Source organism: Corvus hawaiiensis, chromosome 24 (genome assembly GCF_020740725.1).
Source record: "Corvus hawaiiensis isolate bCorHaw1 chromosome 24, bCorHaw1.pri.cur, whole genome shotgun sequence".
In the NCBI taxonomy this organism is placed as follows: domain Eukaryota; kingdom Metazoa; phylum Chordata; class Aves; order Passeriformes; family Corvidae; genus Corvus; species Corvus hawaiiensis.
Window position 1 is genome coordinate 1,824,910 of NC_063236.1, and position 15,811 is coordinate 1,840,720.

At 69.3% G+C, this 15,811-nt stretch overlaps 3 protein-coding genes across 3 annotated transcripts; 1 reads left to right on the forward strand and 2 right to left on the reverse strand.

Annotated features, from left to right (window-relative positions):
• The first annotated feature begins 522 nt into the window (after positions 1-522).
• Positions 523-6,565, forward strand: MARS1 (methionyl-tRNA synthetase 1). The gene is made up of 21 exons (XM_048328236.1): positions 523-625; positions 732-828; positions 985-1,063; positions 1,135-1,269; positions 1,792-1,867; positions 1,939-2,093; positions 2,165-2,277; positions 2,346-2,462; positions 2,742-2,945; positions 3,027-3,228; positions 3,431-3,505; positions 3,588-3,758; positions 3,851-3,946; positions 4,049-4,166; positions 4,406-4,619; positions 4,749-4,880; positions 4,964-5,068; positions 5,516-5,699; positions 5,841-5,912; positions 6,083-6,190; positions 6,288-6,565. Exons 1-21 carry the CDS (start codon positions 523-525, stop codon positions 6,432-6,434), a joined length of 2,703 nt encoding a protein of 900 aa, XP_048184193.1. The 3' UTR covers positions 6,435-6,565.
• DDIT3 (DNA damage inducible transcript 3) lies at positions 6,507-7,751 on the reverse strand. Its single transcript, XM_048328237.1, has 4 exons — positions 7,670-7,751; positions 7,419-7,466; positions 7,146-7,297; positions 6,507-7,061 (listed from the first exon to the last, which is right to left on the reverse strand). Exons 3-4 carry the CDS (start codon positions 7,272-7,274, stop codon positions 6,693-6,695), a joined length of 498 nt encoding a protein of 165 aa, XP_048184194.1. The 5' UTR covers positions 7,275-7,297; positions 7,419-7,466; positions 7,670-7,751; the 3' UTR covers positions 6,507-6,692.
• A 994-nt stretch (positions 7,752-8,745) lies between these two features.
• DCTN2 (dynactin subunit 2) lies at positions 8,746-15,423 on the reverse strand (the record flags this gene model as incomplete). The annotated part of the gene is made up of 15 exons (XM_048328282.1): positions 8,746-9,101; positions 9,187-9,278; positions 9,355-9,457; positions 9,542-9,613; positions 9,747-9,824; positions 9,929-9,967; positions 10,074-10,139; positions 10,235-10,382; positions 10,530-10,690; positions 10,794-10,892; positions 12,227-12,288; positions 12,410-12,506; positions 13,435-13,440; positions 14,193-14,201; positions 15,331-15,423. Coding segments are annotated over 15 exons (1,212 nt in total), but the record flags the coding sequence as incomplete, so codon positions are not given.
• Between the last annotated feature and the right edge of the window lie 388 nt (positions 15,424-15,811).

Sequence of the window (15,811 nt, forward strand, 5' to 3'; positions counted from 1 at the left end):
CATGGATCCCATCCCAGCTCATAGATCCTACCCCAGCCCATGGATCCCAGCCCATGGATCCCAGCCCATGGATCCCAGCTCATGAATGCCATGGATCCCATCCCTTGGATCCCAGCCCATGGATCCCAGCCCATCCCATGGATCCCATTCCCTCCCATCCCATCCCATTCCCTCCCTTCCCATCGGTCCCATGGATCCCATTCCCTCCCATGGATCCCATTCCCTCCCATCCCATGGATCCCATCCCATCCCATGGATCCCATCCCATGGATCCCATCCCATAGATCCCATCCCATCCCATCCCATCCCATCCCATCCCATCCCGGTGTCCCAGCCCTGCCAGCAGCGTCCCTGTTGCCACGGCAACATCACGGCCGCGCTCTCGCGAGACTTGGGGCGGGGCTGGCGGGGAGCGCGGGCGGGGCGGGGCGAACGCCTCTGGCCACGCCCCCTCCGCGCCCCTCGGCCACTCCCGCCGTGCCCCGCGCGCCGGCCCCGCCCCTTTCCCGCCCCTTTCCCGCCATGCGGCTCCGGGTCCCGCCGGGCGCTCCCGCCGCCCTCAAGGTGCTCGCGGCCGCCGCCGCCGCCCCCGCGCCCGTGAGGCCGCACCTGGGCGGCCCCGCAGGTGAGACCGGGCCGGCCACAGCCCCCCCGCGCCTCCCGGGCCTGACCCCCTTCCCCGGACCGGCCTCTGGACCCCCGCGCGGGCCTGACCCTTTCCCGCTCCACAGAGCGGCCGCGCGGCCTCCCGAGCCCCCCGCGGGCCCCCGGGCTGGAGCTGGAGCTGGACAACGGCACCGTCCTGTTCTCTCCCAACGCCATCTGCCAGTGAGTGCGGGGGACGTGGGGGATCCCCCAAACCCCGCCCTTCATCCCCCAAACCCTCCCCTCAAACCCCCCAGAACTTCCCCCCGAACCTCCTCCAACACCCCCTTATCCCCCGACCCCCCTCTCAGACCCCCGCCTCCCCCTAACCCCCCGCAGATATTTTTACCTGTGCCGTGGGCAGGAGCCCACCGACCTCACCACTCAGTGGCTGGAATGGGAGGCCACCGAGCTGCAGGTGAGTGACCCCCGGTGCCCGCCGTGCCCCCCCCCGGTGCCCGCCCGCTCTGACCCCCGCTGTGTCCGCAGCCGGCGGTGGCCGCTGCCCTGTACCTGCGGCTGGTGCAGGGCCGGGCGGGCCCGGACGCGGTCGCGGACCTGCAGCACCTCTTGGCTCACCTGGAGCAGCACCTGGCCCGCAGCGGCACCACGCACCTGGCCGGGGTGAGTGGGGGTCCTGGGCGGGGGGCTGAGCTCGCTGTTACCTGCCCGACAGGTGTGTCCCCAGCCCTGCCCCCACGCTGTGCAGGGGCTTTCCCGAGGGAGGGCAGGGCACTGCTGACGCCCTGTATGGGAAACGGCCCCCAGTGCCTCCCAGTCCACCCAGTGCCACCCTGCAGCTCCCAATCCTGGCTTCACCCGGCACTGCCACCACCCAGTGCCCTCCTCAGTGTCCCCATTCTGCCCCAGTTTGTCTCTGTTCTTCCTACATGGTACTCCTGGTGTCTCCCAGACCAGAACACACTCCCAGTCCCTCCCAGTGTCTCCAGTACTCCCAGTATCAAATCGGGCTGTGGCACAGGTTGCCTGATACTCCCAGTACAGTGCCAGTACTCCCAGTATATTCCAGTCTTCCCCCAGTGCTGCTGGCACCCCCAGTACCCAACTCCACTGCAGAGCGCCTGATACCCCCAGTACTCCCCCAGTACAGCCCAGTTCCCCCAGTATGTGCCTGTCTCCCCCCAGGACGCCGCCTCGGTCGCTGATGTGGTGGTGTGGGGCAGCCTATTCCCAGTGCTCCAGGACGAGACCAGTGTGCCCAGTAAGAGCCGGTGGGTGGGCGGGGGGGGTCCCTGCGGGGCCGGCGCTCACGGCCGCTGTGTCCCCGCCCAGGTGAGCTGCAGGTGCTGCGCTCCTGGTTCCGGGCCATGTCCCTGTGGGAGCCGTGCCGGGACGCGGCCGCGCTGCTGCCGGAGGCGCTGCGGGAGCTCCGGGACCACCTGGCCCAGCACCCCCCGGCCCAGCTGGGCCCCCGCCATGAGCCCCAGGTGCGGCCCCGGCCCCGGGGGGGAGGTTGGGGGAGCAGGTGGGCGCAGCCCCCCTCACCCGGTCCCCGCAGGACGAGGAGGGTCCCGAGCGGATGCTGACCGACGACGACATCGCGGCCGCCGTGGACATCTGGGCCCGGGGCCCCGCGGCGCTGCCCCCACCCCGGCAGCCACGGACACCTGTGTGAGTGCCCAGGTGACGCCGGGGGTTTGGGTGGGGGGGACGCTGCTCTGACCCCCCCTCCCCGCCAGGTTACCTGTGGAGGGCGAAAGGAACGTCCTGATCACCAGCGCGCTGCCCTACGTCAACAACGTCCCTCACCTGGGCAACATCATCGGCTGTGTGCTCAGCGCCGACACCTTCGCCAGGTGAGGCTGCAGGGAGCCTCCCTGGGGCTGGGGGGGGGCTGTGCTGGCTGCACAGGTGTGACAGGTGTGGGACACCCCCTGGGGCCCGTGGGTGACCGAGGAGGGGGTCGGATGATGACGAGGGGGTGACCAGGGGATTGTTCGGGGGTGTTGTGCTGTCCGCACACCTGCGCGGGTGTGACAGGTGCCCGTGCCCGGGTGGGACAGGTGTGTCCCTGCAGCTGTGACAGCTGTCCCCACAGCTGTGCCAGGTGCCCACGCCCAGGTGTGTCCCCGCAGGTACTGCCGGCTGCGGAACTGGAACACGCTGTTCGTGTGTGGCACGGACGAGTACGGCACAGCCACGGAGACGCGGGCGCTGGAGGAGGGGCTGAGCCCGCAGGAGCTCTGTGACCGCTACCACGCTGTGCACGCCGACGTCTACGCCTGGTTCCGCATCTCCTTCGACCACTTCGGCCGCACCACCACGCCCCAGCAGACCAGGTGAGCCCCAGCAGGCCAGGTGAGCCCCACCTGCCCCGGGGGGGGTACCTGTGGCTAACGTGGCCTCCTGTTCCTGCCCAGGATCGCCCAGGACATCTTCCAGCGGCTGCTGGCGCGGGGGTTCCTGCTGCAGGACACGCTGGAGCAGCTGCGCTGCGAGAGCTGCGGGCGGTACCTGGCCGACCGCTTCGTGGAGGGCACCTGCCCCTTCTGTGGCTATGCCGAGGCCCGCGGGGACCAGTGTGACAAGTGCGGGAAGCTCATCAACGCCGTGGAGCTCAAGGTGGGGCAGCACCCCCTGGGGACCCCCCAGCTCCACCTTTGGGGACCTCCCAGTTCACCTCACCTTTGCAGCCCTCCCTAACCCCCCCTGGACCTTCCTCCTCCAACTTCTGGTAGCGCCCCTTGCCCCACCTTTGGGTGCCCCCCACTCCACCTTTGCGGATCTGCTCCCCCAGCGTTGGGGACCCCCCGTTTTCCCTCAGAACCCCCAGTGCAAGGTCTGCCGTGGTACCCCGGTGGTGACGCCCACCCAGCACCTGTTCCTGGACCTGCCCAAGGTGAGCTGCGCCCCTGGGGGAGGGCTGAGGTGGGGCTGGGGACCCCCAGGTACCCCAGGTGTCCCACCTGTGTCCCCCGCAGCTGGAGGGGCGGCTGGAGGCCTGGCTGGAGCGCACCTTGGCCACGGGGGACTGGACGGCCAACGCCCGGCACATCACGCGCACCTGGCTGCGGGATGGGCTCAAGCCGCGCTGCATCACCCGCGACCTCACCTGGGGCACCCCGGTGCCCCTCGACGGCTTCCGCGACAAGGTGGGTCCCCCCCAGCCTCAGGTGCTCTGCCTGGGGGGGCCCTGCTGAGCCCTCCCCGCTGGGGTCACCTGCTCAGGTGTCACCTCCCCCAGGTGTTCTACGTGTGGTTCGACGCTCCCATCGGGTACCTGTCCATCACGGCAAACTACACCGACCAGTGGGAGCGGTGGTGGAAGAACCCCCAGCAGGTGGGAGGAGCCGGGTGACGGCACAGGTGGGGACAGAGCGGGACACTCAGTGACACTCGGTGACACTCGGGTGACGTCTCCACCTGTCCCGTTACCTGCCAGGTGGAGCTCTACAACTTCATGGCCAAGGACAACGTCCCTTTCCACAGCGTCGTCTTCCCCTCCTCGCTCCTGGGTGCTGACGACAACTACACCCTGGTGAAGCACCTGATCGCCACAGGTATGGGCCAGCTGCGGGGTCCCCGGGTGTAGGGGGTCCCTGGCTGTGAGTGGTACCCAGATCTGGGGGGTCCCCGGGTGTAGGGGGTCCCTGGCTGTGAGTGGTACCCAGATCTGGGGGTCACCAGGTGTAGGGGGTCCCCAGGTGTGTGGGGTCCGTGCTGCCCCTGTGCTGTGCCTGGGGCCGTTCCCTGCCTGCGAGGGGCCGGCTCCCCACGGTGGGCGCTGCCCTGCCCCCAGAGTACCTGAACTACGAGGACGGGAAGTTCTCCAAGAGCCGGGGCGTGGGCGTGTTCGGGGACATGGCCAAGGACACCGGGATCCCCGCCGACGTCTGGCGCTTCTACCTGCTGTACCTGCGGCCCGAGGGCCAGGACAGCGCCTTCTCCTGGGCCGACCTCCTGCTCAAGAACAACTCGGAGCTGCTCAACAACCTGGGCAACTTCATCAACAGGTGCTGGGACACCTGGGGGGAGGAGGGCTGGGCCCCAGCTGTGCTCACACCGGTCCCACATCTGTCTCCCAGGGTTTGCTCACACCTGTCCCCGGGCTGTGCTCACACCTGTCCCTCCCCTGTCCCCAGGGCCGGCATGTTCGTGTGCAAGTTCTTCGCGGGCGCTGTCCCCGCCATGGTGCTCACAGCCGAGGACCAGCAGCTCCTGGCCCGGGTCACCTTGGAGATGCGCCAGTACCACCAGCTGATGGAGAAAGTCCGGTGGGTGCTGGGGGTCCCAAACCCCAGGGAGGGGGGCAGAGCCTGCCCTGCAGGTGTGCTCAGCCCCACCTGTGCCCCCTCAGCATCCGCGACGCGCTCAGGTGCGTGCTCAGCATCTCCCGCCACGGCAACCAGTACATCCAGGTGAACGAGCCCTGGAAGCGCATCAAGGGCGACGAGAGGGACAGGTGGGGACGGAGGGGGCACAGAGGGGGCACGGGGGGACAGGGAGGGGGCACTGATGGGGATGGCACTGATTGGGGGCACAGCCATGAGCTGAGGGGGCAGAGGGTGGCATGGAGGGGTCCCCACTCCTGGGTCTGTCAGGGTGGGGGCTGGCACTGCTGGGGGTCAGAGGGAAGGGATGGAGCAAGGCCAGGAGCTGGGGGGGGGGACAGAGAGGCCCCTGTCCACAGGCACTGGTAATAGCGGGGCACGGGGGTGTCACTGATGGCCCCTCCCACAAGCACTGACCAGGTGAGGGTGGGGTCCAGGGGGTCACAGAGGGCACTGAGGTGTCCCCCCCCACCAGGCGGTGCCCAAGCACACCACGGCAGCGAAGGTGGCACAGGGACACGGGGGGAGGGATCAGGGAGGGGGTCACAGAGGTGTCACTGAGCGTGTCCCCACCCCAGGCAGCGCGCAGGGACGGTGACCGGTGTGGCAGTGAACGTGGCGGCCGCTCTGGCCGCGCTGCTCCAGCCCTTCGTGCCCGGGGTCAGCGCCGCCATCCAGGGCCAGCTCCGCATCCCCCCGGAGCGCTGCGGCCTCGGGCCCGGCCTCACCTGCACCCTGCCCGCCGGACACCGCGTGGGCACGGTACGGCCGGGGGGTGGGCAAGGGCAGCCTGTGCCCCCAGTGCTGTACCCTCAGGAAGGGGAGGGCAGGCCCTGACCCCCGGTGCTGGGGGGGCAGGTGCTGACCCCACAGGTGTGACTCCTCTGTCCCTGCCGGCGCCAGGTGAGCCCCCTGTTCCAGAAGCTGGAGCCCGAGCAGGTGGAAGCTCTGCGCCAGCGCTTCGGGGGAGGGCAGGTGAGTGGGGGCTGAGGTGCCCCCCCCCCCCCCCCCCGTCCTTCCCTCCTCATTCCCAGTCCAAAGGTGCTGCTGTAGAGCCCCAGGTAACTCCTGGTGCTGCCCCAGGTGAGCTGCACCTGCCCCAAACAGGAGGGGGGGGCTTATCCCCCCATCTCTTCCTCTTCCAGGCCAAACAGACGCCCCCAGCCTCAGCCCCATCTCCAGCCCCCAACACTTCTGCAGCTCCAGGTGACCCCAAAGTGATCCAGGAGCTGACAGAGCAGGTGGCCAAGCAGGTGAGGGGGGACAGGGCATGGGACACAGGCTCTGTCAGGCCTTTAATCCCCCCCAAAGCCTCATCACACCTTCAAATCCTTCCCCCCACCTGTCCAGGGCAACCTGGTGAGGCAGCTGAAGGCGGCCCAGGTGGAGAAGGCCCAGGTGGACGCCCAGGTGGCCAAACTGCTGGAGCTGAAGCAGCAGCTGGCACTGGCTGAAGGCCGGAGCCCCGAAGTCCCCAAGGGCAAGCGGAAGAAGTAGCCCCAGTAACCAGACTGGGACATTCTGCAGAGTGGCCCCAGTGCCTCCAGTGACCACACCGGGCCGTGCTGGTTGTGGTTAGATGTGTGTAATAAATGACAAGAGCTGTACAACACCGTGGAGAAGCTGCATCCACTTGTCTGTCCACAATGTCCGTCTGTCCAAAGGGCTGCCCCCACCAGTCCGTGGGGCAGCAGAGTCCTTGTCCCCGGCTGCGGGGCAGCGCTGACACCTTCGGTCCGTGTCCCGGGGCTGCCCCTACACCCGGCGCAGGTTGACGATGCGGTCGATGAGCGCGGCGCGGGTGCGCTGCACCTCGGCGCTGAGCCGCTGGATCTCGGCGCGGAGCCGCTCGTTGTGCGCCGTCAGCTCCCGCACCCGCCGCTCCCCGTCCCGCTGCCGCCGCTCCCCGTCCCGCGGAGCCCCGGGGCCGCCGCGCCGCTTCCTCCGCGCCCCCCGCGCCGCCTCCTCCTCCTCCTCCTCGGCGGGGCCTGGGAGGGCACTGGAGCTCCCACCGGGGGCCGCGCCCGGGGCTTCCGCTGGTGCCGCGCCCTCCGGCCCCAGCAGCTCCAGCAGCTCCTCGGCCAGAGCCGCGTCCAGCCCGCAGCCCCCCGGGCCCGGGTCCACCTGCGGAGAGAGCGGGGACCAGGAACGGTGATGGATGGGGGACCCCGCCCCGCGCCCCCCGGGCCCCCCCAGCCCCGCGCTCACCTGCTCAGCCCCCCAGGTGGGGGCGGTTCCGGGGGGCTCCGCCGCCAGCACCTCCTGCAGGTCCTGGTACCACCCCTCCAGCTCCCAGCCGGGGGGGCCGCCCGGCCCCCACAGCCCTTCGGCCGCCATTGTCACCTCGGGCCCGGCCCGGGCTGGGGGAGGCAGAAAGGAACGGGAACGGAGTGAGGGGGGGGCTCGGGCCGGGACCTCCGGTGCCCGAGCCGGCCCCGGGACCCAAAGGCTGTGTGCGTACGGCGGGGGATGTCCCCTTACCTGCTCTCAGGTGTGGTGGTCGGCGAGGACACACTTTCTCCTGGATGCCTGGGGAAGGAGCGAGGGAGTGGTGTTAGGATCGGTGACCCCACGACCCCGTCCCGCTCCCGGGGTCACCGTCCCGCGGAGGCGGCTGCGGGCGCTCCGGTTTTCCCCCGGGAACAAGCGGATACCCTCCGCCTGCGCCCCCCGCCCCCACCCCAGCGTCCCTCGGGGCCGGCCCCCGGGTTGCCCCCCGCCCTTCCCCGCACCTTTCTGGGTGGTCCCGGCTCCCCCCGGCCCCGCTCCGCTCGCTGCCCCCGCTTCATCCTCAGCCGCATCGTCCCGCGCTGCGCCCCCTCCCCCGCCCCGCGCCGCTTTAAGAGGAGCCTGACGCAACGCTCGCGCCGGCAGCAGCCAATGGGCGTGCGAGAACCGTGACGGGCAGGGAAGCGCCAACCAATGGGAACGCGCCGGGGGCGGGGCGGACGGCACCGCCCAGCGCGCGGGGGGGGCGCGCGGGGGGGGTCACGCGGGGATGATGCAATGGCGGGAAATGGGCCCCGCCCCCCAGCGAGCAAGGGGCGAGGGGGCGGGGCTTGCGGGGAGGGGCGGGGCTTGCGGGGAGGGGCGGGGCTTGTCTGGGAGTGGGCGGGGCTTGTCTGGGAGTGGGCGGAGTTTGTCTGGGAGTGGGCGGGGCCTCGGCGGCACCGGGGCTCGTTCCCCCCCCGGGATTAACGAGGGGCCGGGGGCGGGGGGGGGTCTCAGCCTTGCAGCCCCCCACCCCCACGTCAAGAGCCTCTCATTGCAAGTGGGAGGCACTGGGGCGAGGGGGTGGGACTGGGGGAACTGGGGGCACTGGGGCGAGGGGGTGGGACTGGGGGAACTGGGGGCACTGGGGTGAGGGGGTGGGACTGGGGGAACTGGGAGCACTGGAGCTGGGAGGGCAGGTGGAACTGGGGGAACTGGGGGCATTGGAGGTGGGACTGGGGGAACTGGGAGCACTGGAGCTGGGAGGGCAGGTGGGACTGGGGCCACTGGAGCTGGGAGGGCAGGTGGGAATGGGGGAACTGGGAAAAGCTGGTGGCACTTGTGGGGGGGAACTGGTGACATGGGGTGCTCTGGCTGTATGGGTGGGGGGCTGCAGAACGGGTGTGGGGGGCCTGGGGGAGCAGGACTGGGGACACACCTGGGCCCCCTCCCCCCACTTTGGGGGCCCAGCTTCCCCCTGTCCCCTCGTCCTCATGGGGGTCCTGGCTCCAAGAGGTTCCCCTCAATCCCAGCACTGCCCACCCCCGGTTTGGGGGGCCCTGCTCCTGCCCCCCATCAGCGATGCTGACACACACACTGGGAGCTGAGCCGTTTATTGGGGTACAGGGGGGACCAGAGACCCACACACGGGGATGGAGCAGGGGGACAGGGACAACCCCCTGTGGGGACTGAGGGGGTGCAGAGACCCCTGCGGGGATGGGGACAGAGGATGTGCTGGGGGGGCAGAGCCGGGGTATTTACAAGCAGCAGCTGGGACCGGCGTGGGGGGGTCACGGGGCCCAGGGGGTCGCTGGGGGGGCCTGGGGAAGTCCTCAGGGGAAGCCCAGGGTGTGGCTTGGGGTGTTGTCACTTCTGCAGCCGCTTGATGCGGGCATCGATGTCGGCGAAGTTGTCCTCGACGATGGCCAGGTTGTCCTTCATCGTCTTCTGCACCTGGGGGGGCAGGAGGAGGGGATGGGGTGATGGGGGGGGACAGGTGGACACCCCAGGGCCGGGGGTGGGGGCCAGGGGGACCCACCTCGGCCAACAGCACCGCGTTGTCCTTGAGAGCCCCCGCGATCTCCTGCTGCGTCGTGTCCAGGTGCACCAGCACCTGCCCGAACTGGGTGGCTGGAGGGGGGCACACCTGAGTGCTGGGGAGGGCAGTGACCCTCCCCCGGTGTCCCCGAGCCCCCCCGGCCCTCACCTTGCTCGTGCAGGTCCCGCAGGGTCACCAGGCGCTGCACCACATCGGGCAGGGCACTGGCCACAGCATCCCAGCTCTGCAGCGTCTCATACAGCTGGTGGATCTGAGGGGCAGCAACTGGAGGGTCAGCGCAGCCCGGGGGGGCTCTCTGGATCCCCCCGTGGCCTCTGGGCCCCACAGCCCATACCTTGCTCTGGGTGTCAGCGTCCTGCACCGTGGCCTTGTGCTTGGCGATCTCGTTCACCTTCCCCAGGACGCTCTGGTGTGGGGGGAGAAAGAGACCCCAAATCCAGCAGTGGCCCCCCAAATCCAGCAATGTCTCCCAGTTTCAGCAGTGCCCCCCAATCCAGCAGTGCCCCCCAACTGCAGCAGTGCCCCCTAGCCCCCCTCACCTGCAGCCGAGCCTCCACCTGGTCCAGCACAGCCACATCCAGAATGTTCACCTTGGCCTGCAGCACCTGCACCGTGTCCTGGGGGTGGGGGGGCAGGTGAGGGGGGGTACGGCAGCCCCCCAAAGTGCTGGGGGCAGGGGGTGGGGACAGGGCTCCCCCCAGTTTCCCCGTGCCCGACTCACCATGAGGCTGGAGCCCTTCAGCCCCACCAGCAGTGGGTTCTGTGGGGGAAAACGGTGTCAGTGGGGCAGGAGGGGGCAGATAAAGGACGGGGGTAGCAGAGGGGCAGGAAGGAGGCAGGGCGGCCCCCCTCACCTGGGCACCCACCTGGCTGTCGGGCTCACACCTCACGGCCGCCTCCAGCTGCGCCAGACGCTTCTCCAGCTCCGACACCTGTGGGGTTTGGGGTGAGGTGCCGGGACCGCAGTGCAGGGCCAGGTCCCAGGTGCGGTGTCCCCCCGCTGTGGGGCCAGCAAACCCCCGCTCACCTTGGCAGACTGGGCAAACTGGTCCTGCTCCGGCCTCCAGTAGAGCTCGAAGGTGACAGCATCGCCGGCGGGGGCGGGGGCCCGGGCGGGGCCCTTCCCCGGGGTCGCTTTGCTGCACTTGGCCACCTCCAGCTGCTGCAGCAGCCGCCTGGGGACAGGCAGGAGGGGACAAGGTGGGCACGGGGGCAAAGGGGGCACAAGGACAAAGCAGGCAGAGGACAAGGTGGGCAGGGTCCCTGTCCCAGCCCCACGGGGATGCTGCCATCCCCCCCCCAGGGTTCCGTCCCCCACTCACTTGGCCAGGGCACCCTCGGGGTCAGCAAAGTCAATGGCGGCACCAGGGCCCAGCACCTTCTCCAGGTGGGAGCTGAGCAGCTGCTGCTTCAGCACCTCCACCTGCCTGGCCAGGGCCATGGGTGTGAGCTCCTCCTCAGCCCCCGACTCCTTCACCGAGCTCTGAGGGGACACACAGGGGCTGTGTCACCCCCGGGACACACCCTGGGACACACACCTGGGTGGGTGCTCACCTGTGTCACCCCCAGGACAGGTGGGAGCTCACCTGGATCTGCTCCACGTCCCGGAGCAGCTCCTGCACCTCGTGCTGCAACCGCTGGAATCGCTGCTGCGGCGTCTCCTTGGCACCAAGACCCTCACCCAGCTGCGGGAGAAATGGGTCGGGGGGCTCACAGGGGGCCAGGGGGCTCACACAGGGTCAGGGGAGCTCCTGGGCTGTTGGAGGGGTCACGGTGGGTTCAGGTGTCTCATGGGGTGCTCACGGATCTCACAGGGCTCAGGGGTCTCAGAGGGGGTCAGGGGTCTCAGAGGGGGTCAGGGGTGTCACGGGGGGGCTCAGGGGGTTCACAGGTGCTGGCAGCAGAAGGAGCAGGTGAGGCCTGCAGGGACAGGTCGGAGCAGCCTCAGGTGGCAGCACCTGGTCCTCAGGTGGCACCTAAAGGGAACCTGATGGGGTCAATGGGGTGGGACAGGAGCAGCCCAGGAGGGTCCTGAACCAACAAGGAGAGGGGCTGCACTGGAGCTCTTCTTCATCCTCACAGAGCTCCTCATGTTCACACTCAGAGCTCCCCATCTTCATCCTCATGAAGCTCATCTTCATCCACATGGCGCTCTTCATCCTCACCCCCATGAAGCTCCTCACCGTCACCCCCATGGATCTCCCCATCTCAGTGCCCACAGAGCTCCTCCTCCTCCTGACCCGCAGCTCTAAAGCCTTGGGGGTGGTTCTGGGTGGTTGTGTGTCCCCCGTGGAATGGGGGGGTTTCCTGGTCTTTGCCCAAATCCAGCTGTTCCCAGAGCAAACCCGAGCTGGGCCAGTGTAGGGGGTGATGGCCTGGCCCGATGGGCCACAGTGACCAGGCCAGGGGCCGGGGGACACAGATGTCACCCCGCTCCGAGCAGGCCAAGGAGGAGCCAGATGAGCCTCTGTCACCTTCCCCCCTTTGACGCTGGGTGACAGGGACTGCAGCCCACCCTGAGCCCCTGTGACGGGCCTGAGGGACCACAGGAACCGGGACTGCCCGGGGAACGGAGGTGACAGAACCTCACAGAGGCACTGAGGGGACAGGCAGGGCCCTGCTTGGGGCACAGACCCCAGGACATGGGGAGGGGGCAGCCAGGGAAGGCCCAGGGGTCCTGGGGGACACCCAGCCAAACGTGAGCCAGCCAGGATCATCCTGGGACCCCCAGGTCCATCCCCAGATCCATCCTGGGACCCCGAGCTCTATCCCAGGACTCGGTGACCAGCGCTGTCCTGAGCACCCTCGGGGGTCTGTGCTCGGGACAGGGGCTCCCAGCACGGCAGACTGGGATGGACTGGGGAGAGACCAGCACGGTGCTGGTGGAGCTGGCACATCGCTGCTGTGAGGCACGGCTGGGGGCTGCAGCCGGTGACGCCAGGGGTCCCACGGGACCTGTGGCCCACAGGGATGTCCCCAGCAGTGTGTGGGGAGGAGGGGGTGCCCCTTCCCCGCTCACCATCTCATACTCTCCGGCCTCATAACCCGTCGTCCTCGTCCGGCCGATGCGGTCAGAGAAATCTGGAAGAGGCAGAGCCGGGTGTGACCCAGCAAAGCACGTGGGGCTCAGCCCCCCAGGGGTGCCCTGGCCCATCCCCAGCCTGCCCAGCCCCTCGTGGCCCCCCTGAGCCCCCCAGCTCACCCACACCCTCGGTGCCCAGGCGCTTGTCCCGGAACTTCTCGTAGGCGGCGTTGGGGTTGATGATCAGGTGCTCCACGCTGGTGCTGCTCAGCTCCTCCTGCACACAGAGCCCCCTCAGCCACAGCCACAGCACCCGGCGCTCCCCGCACTGCCACCGCCCCCAGCACGGACAGGGATGGGGACGAGGGGGCCCCCAGGGCTGCTGCCACCCCCAGCACACGGCGATGGGCAGGACGGGGGGTGGTGGCCCGGTCCTCCCCAGGACACAGGCGCAGGCCCCCAGCACGGCTCTGCAGGCAGCGATTGTGGCACGTCCCAAGGGTCCAGGGTGGGGACAGCAGACCCTGGCTTGGGCCAGCATGGTGACATTGGAGCCCTGGTCTGGCCCAGCCCACCAGGCAGGGACCCCCCAAGGGCCGTGTCGGGACTTGGGACACCTGGCCTGGCCTGGTCCAGCTCAGGGACCTCCAAGGTTCAGCCTACCCCCAAAATGTGGAACATTCCAGCAGCCCCTGGCCAGGCCCAGGACCCATTGCTGGCCCCTCCAGGGTGACCCCTGGCTCCGTGGGACCTGTCACTGTCCCCCAGCTGCGTTTTGGCAGGACACCCTCCTCCCCAGGGTGACCCCCGGCCCCCTGGGGCTGTCACTGTCCCCTGGCTGCCTTTCGGGTGACCTCCCCCAGAAGGGCAGTGGGGGGGCATAGGCTCCCAGACCCCCAGACCAAGGGGCCGTGCCCTGTGCCAGGCAGGGTGGGCACAGCTGACGTGTCCAGGCTCCCCTCGCCCCCAGCTGCCATCAAGGGAGTCCCCAGCTCAGCAGGGCTCTGGGGGGGACCCAAAGGACCCCCCTGCGGCCCCTCTCCAGCCCCTCCCGGCTCTGGCCCCGGTGCTGTCAGGGAGCCCTGGTTTGCTGCGGGGAGTGAGAGCGGCGGGAGCAGCGCTGGCAGCGTTAGGGGCTGCGGTGGGTGGCAGCGGGTTGACAGTGGCTGAGGGACAGTGACAGCAGCCGGGAGACGGGCGCTTACCAGCTCCTGGCGTTTCCCAGAGGTGAGAAAGTCAGAGCAAGGTTAGAGAGGGGAGAGAGAGACAAAATCCGCGTTAGAAGGTCCGGCCCGCGCCCGCCGCCCCCCGAGGGCTGGGGACCCCTGCGGGATGGGCACCCCCGCGGGACAGGGAACCCCACGGGATGGGGACCCCCGAGGGCTGGGGACCCCTGCAGGACGAGGGGCAGGGGGACAGACCCGGGCAGCCGGGGGTGGGGGCAGCAGGGCCGTGCCCTGCAGGGGCAGCAGGATGTGGCCAGAGTTTCGGGGCTCACCCCGTAACTGCCCTCCCCAGCTCTGGCTCTTCCCCAGGGTGGGGGGATGTTGAGTGGAGCCAGGGGCTCCCCCACAGGACCCCAACACTCAGTGGGACCCCAGGGCCCCCAGGAGGCCTGGGGGGGCTCTGAAGGAGCATGAGCTGCCCCAGCCCAGCAGCCGCCCCAGGCACTGCTGGCAGTGGTGAGGGGGCTCAGCACGGCCCCCCCGTGCCGAGGCAGTGTCCCCAGGGCAGTGAGACCCAGCTGAGGGTCCTGGGGGGTCCCGGGGGGTCCAAGGCCAGGGGGGGCAGTGTGGGCAGCAGGCAGAGGATGCAGAGGGCAAGGCAGAGCAGGTGGGGGGGCAGCACAGGGCACCCCAAAACGCCCAGCGCAGTGGGGGGACCCCCGAGGGGACAGCGCTGGGACCCCCATGCACATGCAGCAGTGCCCCCCCATGCACCCCAAAGCAGGGGCCACGCTTACTTGTGCAAACTGAGTCCAGGCCAGGTGGGAGCGGGGGGGGGAAGCGGGGGGAACCCTGGTCAGTTTGGGGGGCTCCCCAAGGGGGAGGAAGGACCCCTCAATGCCCCAGAGCTGGTGGAGGGCTCCCCGAGGCAGGGGGGCCTAAGACCCCCCATCCCTCACCTCCCACCACAGCAGGGGCCACACATCACCTCATGACTTTGGGTCCACTTTAGGTTCAAACCCCTGTTTCAGTCCATCTCACTGCTCTGGCTCTCACAAGGGGTGGGTCTCTTTGCCCCCCTCAGGATTTGGGGGTGCCTGGTGGGCCCCTGCTCCATGCCCAGGGAGCTGTGCCTATCTCCCAGACCCCAAAAACACCAACGGCACTGGGGGTAGAGGGTGGTTGCACCCCCTGCACCCCCAAGGCCTGGCACCCCCTCACTGGCTCGGAGGGCACCGCGTCACCCCTTGTGCTGTGACCCCCATCGTCCTCCCCAGCACATCTGGGGGTCACCCCACACCCCTGGAGGTCCTTTGTGCCGTGTGGCCTCAAGGACAGACCCCCGTGTCCCCCCATCCCCGAGGGTCCCTCGTGCCTCTCGAGGACAGAACCCAGTGTCACCCCCCTGGGCCCTGGGGGTCCTTCGGGCCCCTCCTGGACCTCTGTGTCGCTCCACTCCGGGGGTCCCTTGAGCCCCTCGAGGACAGACCCCCCTGTCACCCTTGTGACAGCTGCCCCCCCAAGAATGGCCTTAGCCCAGGCCTGGGGACCTCCCACTACTCAGAGCAGGTTTAGGGGGTCACCCTTGTTCCCCTTGGGGTGGGGTCAGGGGACTGGCAGCCCCTTCCTCTCCTGGGGACATGGACAGCAAGGACGGGGACAGCACCCTGTGTGGCGGAGGCTGTGTCCTGCTGTCCCCGTCCTGCCCCCCAAAGCACGAGCAGGATGCCACTGTAGGGGACATTGTCACCGTGGGGGGGACTTTGTCACCGTGGGGGGGATGTGTCACTCTGGGGGTGCTGCTGGCTGCGTGGGGGGCAGGAGCCGGTTCCCTGCCACGGTGCCGGTCTGGGGGGGGCCGGATGGGCTGGGGTTCCCGGGGGGGGTCCCGGGGGTCCGGTCCAGCTGCTGCTTCCCCCACCGGCCGGGCCTTACCGCCTCGAACTCAGCCTGGTCATCCTCGGGCAGGTCACTGGTCTCGTAGACGTCGGGCTCGTTCCGGGCCTGCGGCACCAGGGGCTGTGCTGGGACCCCACACCCCGGCCCCGGCTGCCCCCCAGCAGCTCCCTGCCCCCCACACCTCATCCCCGATGGACACCTCCGACGTGCCACATCTCCCTCTGCACATCCCAGTGTCCCCACACCCTTGCTGACTGCCCCTGCTCCCCCAGCAGCCCTTCGAACACCCCAATGTGCTCCCAACACCCTGACTCCCTGCCCCTGTTTCCCTGACCTCCCCCATGCTCTGTGTCCCGACTCCCACAGTCACCCCAAACACCCCGGGTGCTCCCACCCCCCAGGGTGTTCCCCTCACAGCCTGGCCCTCACCAGCACCTTCCTCACCCAGAGCTCCCTGGCACCCCAAGCCCCCTCCCCAGCCCCAGCTCCCTCCCATTCCTACAGACATCCCAAATGT

Bases quoted from the DNA above. Each gene is read 5' to 3' on its own strand.
- MARS1 (XM_048328236.1), top strand. From the start codon at position 523: ATGCGGCTCCGGGTCCCGCCGGGCGCTCCCGCCGCCCTCAAGGTGCTC. The intron at 2,946-3,026 runs GTGAGCCCCAGC...GTTCCTGCCCAG, and splicing joins ACCACGCCCCAGCAGACCAG to GATCGCCCAGGACATCTTCC. The intron at 4,620-4,748 runs GTGCTGGGACAC...CCCTGTCCCCAG, and splicing joins CTGGGCAACTTCATCAACAG to GGCCGGCATGTTCGTGTGCA.
- DDIT3 (XM_048328237.1), bottom strand. From the start codon at position 7,274: ATGGCGGCCGAAGGGCTGTGGGGGCCGGGCGGCCCCCCCGGCTGGGAG. The intron at 7,062-7,145 runs GTGAGCGCGGGG...CTCTCTCCGCAG, and splicing joins CCACCTGGGGGGCTGAGCAG to GTGGACCCGGGCCCGGGGGG.